At 35.6% G+C, this 11,741-nt stretch overlaps 1 protein-coding gene across 1 annotated transcript; it reads left to right on the top strand.

The window, feature by feature from the left end:
* Positions 1–251: 251 nt before the first annotated feature.
* LOC134241196 (mitogen-activated protein kinase-binding protein 1-like) lies at positions 252–11,269 on the top strand (the record flags this gene model as incomplete). The annotated part of the gene is made up of 3 exons (XM_062723273.1): positions 252–860; positions 4,735–4,826; positions 11,149–11,269. Coding segments are annotated over exons 1-3 (261 nt in total), but the record flags the coding sequence as incomplete, so codon positions are not given.
* Between the last annotated feature and the right edge of the window lie 472 nt (positions 11,270–11,741).

Here is an 11,741-nt window from a genome sequence, read left to right as displayed (position 1 = left end):
CTACTTATTTCAAAATTCTCTCAAAATCGCCAACACAGGTAAGGTTTGACACCTGGGATATTTTACTGTGTATTAAATCACTTCCTGTGTATAGGGATTAGGAGACAGATGACCACAGGTAGACTGCTAGCCCCCAAGGCATTCACACCTGTACAAAATAAGCCCCTCCCTCACCTGGAATTTACCACCCGGTAAAAAATCTCTGCCTTTAATTTTATGAATTGTAGTAAACTTTTTGATGGTCCCTAGGTAAATGTTCCTGCTGTATATGTACATCTTAACACCTGATAGACATATGTAGGTAGTCGAGACAGCTACACATGACTTCACTGCCCATCTAAGCTTGTCTTGTACTGCAGAAAGAGGGTTCTGTCATTAATTAGCGACTTAAAACCTGTTCATACAAATTCACAACAATAGCATGTGCCCTGGAGATAAACCTGATAAGAGGACGGTCCCATCTGATTGGGAGATTGACGAGATGCGTACATTACCCCTGGTGTGTATTACTACTGTGACAGTCCAAGGAAGGGGATAAATTAAATGACGATTCGAGGAATTCATTCATTGTTAAAAAAGTGACTAGTATCTATCGGACCTATATGTTAAAGACCTTGTTTATTTTTGTCACTTGTCATGACAGATGTTCATGTGATTTAATCAGGTGTATGTTTTACGACTAAGATTATGCGGGAGGTGACTTTTTGTGCCGTGTGTGCAGAGATGTATATTTCAGTCAGCTGTTTAGGACTGTGAACCGGTAGCAGGAATATTTTGTCTGCTGATGATGGAGATTTAACGTGACAGGAATTATGCCGCGTGCTGCACTCCGATCCTCATCAGCTGCTGCACTCCGTAAAGTAAGTATCGTACCCCTGGGTCAGCTCTCAGACGATACTATCGACCCACCACTCTTCATTTCAATCCCCCAGGTGATCGGGACGTTTAAACACACAGATTTATCTGTCTATATAATTACACCTGTACAGGTATTTCTTTATTGAATATGAACTACTTGAAGTGTATTTCCACCTTGTGAGTTATCATTCAAACCTTTTTTGTATGCCTGATAATTAGCAAGTCTTTCCATGGGCAGTTTTGTATACATAAAACCGAAACACAAATAACGTCCAAAGTTATACATGCATACACAAGGCTATCACTGGCCAGTTTGTTTACCTAGGTATCCCCCTAAATCGGGCCGGACATCGGCCTATTTCTGCCCGGTGACCTTATTTTGGATTTTCACCTTGGTTCTCTGTTCTACCACAGGAATGTCTTTGTGGATACCTGGCTTTTGTCTTCTGTCACCTATTTATAGGTCATTCATTAGTGTCGTTGTACTGTATGAATACACAGTGTTGCTTCCTTTATTCAGTGTTTCAGTGCTTATTTTTTTTTCTACGAAGTTTTGTTTAAATTTAGAACTCATTCTTAAATTACTGTCTAACTGAAAAAAAGCTGGTTATCTGTAAGAGTTTGATTCAAATGAATTCATTTGCATTCAAGAACAATTTTTTAAAATGCAAATTATTTTTGTCAGTTATCATTCCTTCTGTAGGGCCTCTGTATATAAATTTAAAATTCAAATATTTCCTGATACAGTGGTTTGTTTTTCAGTTTGTTAAAAGAGATCATTTCCTTATAGCAAAATCCTATATTTGATTAAGTGAATTTTAGTAAAATGTCTGACAACATTAAACCTTGTTTTACAAACAGGTACAGTTGTATTTCTATGTCATTGTAAAATGTGGGATTAAATGTAATATTATTATGATTAATAGCTAAATGAACTGTTTGCAGTGAATCAATCTTTATCTACCAAAATTAGAATTTAAAACCCTTCAAGTTTAATTTAGCATGTTTAGGTGTTTTCTTGTTATGGGACTTTCATGACCATGTTGGTATTGTATATCAAGAAATTATTAAATTATCTATTGAAAAGTTCCCTTTTTATTTAACTGTGACAAGAAAGGGAGTTAAAATGTGATGGACCAGACTGACATACAGGCCCCCTGAATCACTTAAGTCAGGTTCTCTAACAATTGAGTTATCTGACCATCCTGACCCCACATTCCTCCCTCCATAAAAGGTCTTCAACTTCCCACACACACACCCAATCCCCTCCCCCCACCCACCCTGAAAGACCAACCCAGACTCTTTCTTAGCAGGTCTTTCCTGTGTGATTTCCAGGGCATGGACTAAATGTAATTAGGAGAAATTGTGATGGACCAGACCAGGACCTGCATGTGCCTCGTGGTCCTCATTTTTCTCCTTTTCTGTTACAGAAGCCCTTAGATTTAAGCATGCAAATAGTAATTTTTCATGCTATGTATATTTATCATATTTTGATCACCAGCATGCAACACCCCCTTCTACCCAAAATTCTCCTCTTTACCACCACCCCAACCAACATTAATTTGTATTGTCCAGAACATATTTTAGAGGTTTGAGAACTTAAATATAGATATAGATACTTTCTGCAAAACCAGAAGAGATCAGATAACCACCATAAGGGTGGGCATGAAATACATGAACAAGTATCTATCTACTGCAGACCTACATAAATGAGAGTTATCTTATCCCTATGTTGACACTGTGAGGTGTCCCTATCTGTTGTGTGGTTAATTCTGTCAGTGTTACAGGGGAACATCTGCTCGCTGTGTTACAAAGATAACAGTTATAACACACTTTGTGGCTATTTTAGGCACGTCTCTTTGGAGTTTTGTTTACACTGATGTGTCACCTTGATTTGGCTGCATCCAGCGTTTGATGAACATCTCCATTAATAATATTGCATCACTGTGTTTTCCTTGGCAGAAAGTACAAACGCTTTAATATTTCTACATCATTCTATAGACATAGAATGCATCATTACAACTAGGGAGGCTAGAAACATACTAGGGCTGAGAATGAATGCTCTAGGAAAGAAATTTGGGAAATGAAGAAAACCTGACAGGAGACAAAAGGGAGATTTAGAGTGAAGGGAGGGCATATTGTTTTGCTGCTCACAGTCTGTCGGTCCACTTAGTTTGAGTTCATTTTCTTCGCAACCGTTGCACATACTGAAATTAAATATGGTATAGTTACAGATAAATTACATGAATATCTAGGTCAGGTTCTGTTTTGGGTACGATCAAACTATTTTTGACAGAGTTCAGCGTTTTTTTTCCTTATATAACTGGTACCGATAAACGGCACCGTTCCCAATGCCAAAAAACGTTAATTTTTCCCAATTCTATGACAAAAATTTCCCAATTCAACTGTGAAGCAAAAGATTACGATGACATCGTATTTCTTGTTAAATGAAACATTGTACAAGTTTGTTTCACTAATCTGCTTAAATTGAAAGTAGAGAAAGTAGTAATTTGGCGGGAGCAGTGGTTTAGACAGTGTTGTGTCATATATTTTGACAAATTGAAAGCATATATGACAATGTGAAAACAAGGGACGTTGATATAAAAACAATACGTACTTGTTGTTTATTCTTTAAAACAAGCAGTTATAGGTAATTAAGTAGGAATAAACGCAAAATAAGTCGCATTTGCATAAATTAGAGAAAATTCTCCTTTGTTTAACTTCGATGTTATTTTTCCCAATTGAACCGGTACCGGACCCTTTCCCAATGGGTGGAAAAAAATCGCTGGAGTTATGCGCTTTGGACTTAGAAAAATTTCAATTATTTGCAGTTTCCGTTCATTTTCTTTGCAACCGTTGCACATACTGAAATGAAATTTGGCATACTGATATATCACATGAATATCGAGGTCATGTTTTGTTTTGGGTTCAATGGCGCCAGTTTTGACAGAGTTGTGCCCCTTGGACTTACAAACATTTCAATTATTTGCAGTTTCCATTCATTTTCTTTGCAACCATTGCACATACTGAAATGAAATTTAGTGCACAGATAATTATATTTTGGTCTTCTGTCTATGAAATCCCCCAACTCTTCAGTTGTATTGATCATGGTTGATTTTGAGAACCTAAAAATAAATAGGGAGTATATATACTGTATTGTGTTAAAAGTACCAGTCTATGAGTTTTAATTAACTAATGCATCAACAATATGGCGTCTGGTGTCTACTTCCAGAAGCAGGCTCTCAAAGAGGTAGGGTGTGACGTGGACTTGTGTTTAAAATTGACCTTTAACAATTTCAGAATTTTTTTGGTTAATTTTTGAGTGAATTTTACACAAACCCCACATATTTGTGAGTTTGATAATCTGAAACTGTTTGCATCTGACATTGTCGATTGTGTCCAACTGCATGTGGCTGATTTGAAAACAAAGTATTGGAACTTCCTTCAAAATTAAATGTTATTTCACTGAAAAATTGAAGTTTAAATTTCAGTAGTTTGATTTGAATACTTAACATTTTGAAGTTTTGTCATGTTTGTGATTAGGTTGATGGAATTCATATTTTTTCAGTAACATATGCCACCTAGTAGTTTTTTTTCTTCACTTTTTAGAATATCAGGTTGATGCATTGCAATATGTGTAAGATCTATCTAAAACATCTTTAAATTAGAATTCAATAGAAAAATATTTGAAATTTTTAATCTGTTAATAAATAAGATTTGCAATATTTTATGGAAATCATAAAAAAAAGGTTCATGTTTGGATGTAAGACTTTTATTTAATGAAACTAATTTATACATGTAATTTTTGTACTATATTGTTAATGATCACACATAAGTAAGTATGGTGGATACTAAGCAGTAACTTATTTTTTGTAGGTGACCCTAGAGCGTGTGATCGGTCTCACAGTCAGTACCAATGCGACCTTGACCTGTGACCTTAACACTGGGACCATCGCCTATCCTGCAGGGTGTGTATGTCTTGTCACTATATTGTAGGACAGAAAGTTCTCATGAATCACTGGACCTGTGATTACAGTAATCCATGTTTCTCTGACAAATGGCTGCTGTATGCAGTGTGTTAATAATGAGCATTCACCCACATTTATGACAGCGGAAAAGCTGACTTACTCCTCAATAATGTTGATGGTCCATTTAAATTTTTTTAAGAAATTGAATAAGCTTGTCTCTTTTTCCATATATATTACAAGTCTTCATAATGTAAATGGACTGTATTCATATTCACCTAAACTTGGAATAGAAAAATTCTATATGACATACCGGTATGTCAGACCTATCAATTAAAAGATAATTTTTCATGCATCAAGCCCTTAAGTATGAAGGAATAACAAGTCTTGATGCTTGTATTGAGAAAAATGGGAAAGATTGTTTGAGCGATGCAGTTGACTGTCTATTTATTTACCACTGTACACAATTGTATGCATTCTGGGTCGAGAAGACCTGTATATTTATGTGTTATAGGAGAAGTTTGTTTACAGTGTCTGGTTTCTGTGCTGTAAGAGGATCCCCTATCTTTGACATCAGACCCTGGAAAGTGAGGGGGCTTTTGATCATTAGTGATACTTTGATTTACCTGGGTGGACAGCTGATTACCTGTGTTAGCTGCAATACTATACCCCTGTCTTCCTCAGATCTTGTTATACAGGTTTTTGTGAACCACGTCAAATCACACACAGAGACAGAATCTCATAAAATGTTCTGTTTATGACCATCTGAACTTGAACAAGTTAATGATCTTTACCTAAGGTTGTATCCTGCAGTGATTTTCTTATGATTTCGTTTAAAGTTAAGACAGCTGTAAATTTCCTGGGTAATCAGTTTGATTGATTTTGGTCATGTTCCCCTTTTTTACCTGTATCAGATGGGATGGGGATTTTAGGATTTGTATGGGGGGAGAATTCTTGATCTTGCTGACATTAGTACTGGTCCCTACAATGTAACAGGTGTCCCGGGATTTAGGATTGGTATCGGGATCTGTTGTGATCTTTAGTGCTTGAAATCTTAGTTTAATGTTACACAGTTCTGTATAACCCATAAAGTGGGATTAATACAACCATGTGACAAGTCAGATTTTAAGCGTATATTGAATAAATATTGATGACTTGACATTATGTTGTCCACAGCTGACTTTGCAGAACTGTTTTATTAGGAGGACTGAGGTTCTGAGTTTTAGTGAACAGATTAGCATGCAAAGTGAGAGTAGAACATGTAGCATAACACAAGACCAGCTATATTCTCTTACATGAATTTTAATACCTGTATACAGCTACAGTATAAATGCTAGCTGCTACTTTTAATTTACATTTCTCAGTTCCATTGAATACTATAGATTGGCAAATAAACACAATGGTTTTAATTTCGCTATGTTCGTGATTTATTCCGTGAAATTAAACCCATCTTGGACATGTTGAATGTTAATAATATTTTCTTAAACCACTTAAATGCTTATAGGAAATTTTGAATTAAATTCTTGCAGCATGAAATTAAAACCATTGCAAATGGTACATTTTGAGATGTCAGGATAGTAATTGAATGATCCATACACTTGTATGGCTGTTACATCACATGAGGAATTCAAAAATCACTCTTCTAGGTTTACCTGATGTTTCATCTTAATCTTGTATGTTTAATAACATGATTATGACAGACAGGGGAGGATAAGTTTAAATGTTGACATGGTGAGGATTTACTACATTTATTAGAAATTTTCTATAAACATGAAAAAAAAACCCAGAATAACGAAAATATGCTGAGTCAGCCAGTAATCAGCAATGATATGGTCACTGGTCACAAAAGTGCATTCAAGATGAAATTATTTTACTGAGGACATTTCTTACATCAATTACAATCCTCTGACTATAATGGTGTGTAGCTGGGTATGTATCCCACACAGTCTAATTAGTAAACCCATTGACAATAACTGACCTGTTAAGTAGGTGGTAAGTAGGTCAAGTAATATATATACCTGTAGTGTGGTACCTTGTGTATTGCCCAGCTTTGACAAGATCAGAATGCACTATTGTACACACCTGTATTGTGAGTCTGTCTGTCTGTGTGGATATCAGCTTGGATATCATCCATTATGTTGTGAGTCTGTCTGTCTGTGTGGATAACAGCTGGGATATCATCCATTATGTTGTGAGTCTGTCTGTGTGGATATCAGCTTGGATATCATTCATTATGTTGTGAGTCTGTCTGTGCCGATATCAGCTGGGATATCATTCATTATGTTGTGAGTCTGTCTGTCTGTGTGGATATCAGCTTGGATATCATTCATTATGCTGTGAGTCTGTCTGTCTGTGGGAATATCAGCTTGGATATCATTCATTATTTTGTGAGTCTGTCTGTGTGGATATCAGCTTGGATATCATTCATTATGTTGTGAGTCTGTCTGTGTGGATAACAGCTGGGATATCATTCATTATGTTTTGAGTCTGTCTGTCTGTGTGGATAACAGATTGGATATCATTCATTATGTTTTGAGTCTGTCTGTCTGTGGGAATACATACTTGCCAACTCACCCGATTTCGTCGGGTCACACCCGATTTTTCAACCCGTAACCCGATTATTTTTTATGACCCGGCGGGTCATGCTTATCACCCGATTTTTGCCGAACAACCTGAAAATCTCCCGATTTTCCGGATTTGGTTCGTAAATTAGGTTGCACTTTTAACTTCCAGTTACAACTCAAGCTTAGACAATGCCGTAAACAATGCCGATGGATTAATTATCAGTGCAGGTGTAAACAATTAACTGGGTGTTGTTTTGACAAATCAATGTTTGAAGTCAATTAAAATGGCTTCCGATAGAACTAGATCGTTATCAGGGCCAACAGGAACAAATTGAATCAAACACATGTCTCTGATTGAACCAAGAAAAAGAGAAACGATATTTATGTAACGTTACATATCAAGGAATCTTTGGAAAAAAAAACTTTCATTCTAGATAAAATAAAGTGATCGAAGACAGTGTAGGCCTAACTTAACATTTAAAACATATTGCAGTAGTTAATTAATTAAGAGAGAGAAAAAATAACTTCAAAACTGAAATTGGTATACTTTCAAATTTAGCAGAAACTGAAAAGGCTTTTTAAAAAAAAATGCACACTTGCTTCAGGTCAATACTGAAATATGAAACTTTCAATTTTCATTTTTAACATGTAAATTTGAATCAAATTGTGTATGAATTTTTTGTCATAGTAAATAAAATCCCTTTTCAATAAAAGAATTCTCAATACACAAATACTTTGTATATATATGTATATAATTTAATCATGGTAAATATGTCGTGAATGTCGTTACGCGTTATGACCAGATTTTTTACTTTCCAAATCTGGTCATGACCAGATTTTTACATGCTGGAGGTTGGCAAGTATGGGAATATCAGCTTGGATATCATTCATTATGTTGTGAGTCTGTCTGTCTGTCGGAATATCAGCTTGGATATCATTTATTATGTTGTGAGTCTGTCTGTCTGTGGGGATATCAGTTTGGATATCATTCATTATGTTGTGAGTCTGTCTGTGTGGATAACAGCTGGGATATCATTCATTTTGTTTTGAGTCTGTCTGTCTGTGGGAATATCAGCTTGGATATCATTCATTATGTTGTGAGTCTGTCTGTCTGTGTTGATATCAGCTGGGATATCATTCATTATGTTGTGAGTCTGTCTGTCTGTGTGGATATCAGCTGGGATATAATTCATTTTGTTCCTCAAATAATTAATCTCAGTAACTCAGATAATGCCAAAAAAACCACAAACAAACAAAAAACTGAAGAGTTATAACAAGGAAGGTAAATCTGAAACTGTATTCCTTTATGTTTATATTTTGTTACACTTTGGTAGATACAGATTATGGTCATTTCAGCAATTTCATGGTAATTGCCAATAAAAGGTATTAAATTCTTGACTGGGATATATTTTGTGATGGAGAATCATAATTTGGAAGTTCATACTTGGTAGAGAAATTGTTTATGTCTTGAAAGTTATGACCTCAAAGCAAGGGTCATTGCAGCAAGTCTTAAGATTACTGACTTATAAAATAATAAAATAATTAATATAGAATTCTTATCCAGTCCATAACTTTATAATCAGAATCATTGGAAACATACTTGCTACAGAAATTGTTTATGACCTGCGGGTATGTCAGGAACTTGACTCAAGGTCATTTTGGCAAGTTCAAGGTCAGTGATAATTTTTTCTTCATCATTCATATCTTAAAAACCACATCTTAGTAACACTCTGAAATTCTGATGGTCTTCGTATAGTGACCATCAGAATTTCAAAGCATTGATAAAGATCTGATTTGTGTGTGAATCTAGGCCTAAGGGTCAGGGGTTCATGTGTGGTAAGGGTACTACTGATTATTGCTGAATATTACTGATTAGTTGAAATGCATTTTTTGTTCCCCTACCCTGCCTATGGGTATTAAGTAGCCAAGCCAAGCAACTGCTAAGTGTATTGTTATGATGATCAATGGTGCCTCTTTCAAAATTGTGAATGCCATAGCATCTAGCTTAAAACATGAATCAAATTCAACAACTGGAAAGTTGTTACATAATGATCAGGTGACCTATAAGGCCCATGGGTCTCTTGTTTCTAAACATGATTTGTTGCTGCCCTAGAAGTAAACAAGAGTTACCGGTACCTCTCTTACGTCACAAGTGCTATCATTTGGCGCACATTTAATAAACAATTTTCTCAAAATTCTGATATGAATGAATATTCTTTAAAGATTATAGTTAAATTTTTCGATATATATAATGTTTCTCTTTAATACTTAAATATGAATTTTACTCTTACTTCACACAAATTAAACAGAAATAATCATTAAAATTTTGAAATTTGAGGGTAAGACAGCCCCTTGACGACGGGCCGAGACAGAGATATCTCAGCCCTAGGGCTGGGTATTGAAATAAATTTTTCGATACGATACATATTGCAATACAGAGGTGCGATATGCGATACATATTGCCGATACAGACAAATGAGAATTTACTATTTTTTGCATGTTTTTTTTAACTGTTAAAGAGGTGATAGTACTTTTTTATTAAAGCATAACTTTACAATAATAAAACATTTTAAATCCTTGTTTATTTTAATTCTATTTGAATGGATAAGTGTTTGACAAATTAATGTTAGTTGCCCATATTTTTCTTCAGAAAAATCAAAGCATCGATCCACTTAGTCAGATTTCAGACAAGCCGTTGTGCATGTGAATATGTTGCCACTGGTGCTAAATACTCGTTCTGAAGCCACAGACGACATCATAACATTGACCTGTTTGACTGTGTTGGTACTTCACTTGACGTCGTATTCGTGGAAGTAATGGGAATTTAATGGCAGATAAAATATTCTTCCAAAATGCTTTGAGTTGAAATAAAGTATGACTTAAAAATTCTGATTGATATCTTATTATCGGATTACATTCCATTGCTTTTTTTCGACGCGCCATTTTACCTACCGGAATTGCCTCCAAGTTTCACAGTAGCAAACAGGTCAACTTTGCGATGCCGTCTGTGATGGATATAAATATATAGGCTCGTTGTTCCACCAGAACTTGCCACTTCTTGTTGACAAATATAATTACATTTTGCCTTTTTGCTGCTAACTTTTACGTAGCGACCCTACACTTTTGACATGTTGACATGCGTTTAAACGATTTTAGATAAGTCGTTCGTAATATTAGTCATTTTGACGTTTTTCTTTCTTTTAATTAAACGTTGAAATAATCGAGCAATACGCAAGCATCTCTGTATCGGTTATCGTATTGCTAAAAAATATCGATATATACCGATTACCGATATATTGATCCAGCCCTACTCAGCCCTGAGGGCAAGACAGCCCTACATCCAAGGTGCTGTCTCACCTAGTCCAAAATGCCTGTATCACTGCTGATACACTACTAGGTATATGATATTAAATTTCATTTAACTACATGTATCATGGTCTTCTGGCCAAGGCTGCAGTCACACAGAAGAGGATCAATGTTCAAATGGTAAAAAATATTATCCTGTCAGTGTGTTCTTTGAATTCGCCCCGTTTTAAAGTCACCAACAAGTGATAAGGGTGAAAGGGGGGGAAATAAAATGGGGGCGAAAACTTCCTAGTATACAGTAGTCATATTAATATACAAGTATACAGAAAAACAATTTCAAACCCCCCCCCCCCCCAAATCATGCTCAACCTTGGAGTATGGGGGATTTCCTCTACGAGAGTCTTTATTAGGTCACATGACGTTAGATATTTACTGAAGGGAGTTTTGTTTTTCAGATGTGTGGTGGTTTTATTCAATCCTCGACGTAATAAACAGTCCCACATCTTCAATACCTCAAAGAAGACCATCACCTCACTGGCTTTTTCTCCTGATGGCAAACAACTTGTTACAGGGGAGGTAAGTGTAAAAGCCAACAGGGAACAGGTACTGGGGAGATAAATGTTATGGAAAGCCAACAGGTTTAAAATTCCAACTCTATATTATCTTAAAATGTACACATTTGAACCTTAATTTGTAAATTCTAAATCACGATTTCATTATTTGTCAATTGTTCTATCACAATTTGTTAATGGTAAATTATCCAACATAACTTGAAAAGTGTAGAATGTAAATGCAAGTTATGTCAATGATGACATGTAATTTGTATTTTGTAGACTTGCGATTTGTCAACTTGTGAAACGTACTTTCATGATTTGTAAAGGGGATGTCAAAAGTCATTTCATTTGCTTCAATATATGCATTTAGTAACTCAGCACTTTCAGTGGAATCGGGACCCCCCCCCCCCCCTTGATTCGCGCATGGAGAGGTGTCGAGGGAATAGAACTTATAAGTTTTTTTCACTTTTATAAAGTAGCATAAACAACCAAGC

Source organism: Saccostrea cucullata, unplaced genomic scaffold, assembly GCF_032062105.1.
Source record: "Saccostrea cucullata isolate Sc308-1 unplaced genomic scaffold, CSIRO_AGI_Scuc_v1 ctg19357, whole genome shotgun sequence".
NCBI lineage: Eukaryota > Metazoa > Mollusca > Bivalvia > Ostreida > Ostreidae > Saccostrea > Saccostrea cuccullata.
The sequence above is the reverse complement of the archived record's forward strand: the minus strand, read 5'-3'. Positions and strand labels throughout refer to the sequence as shown.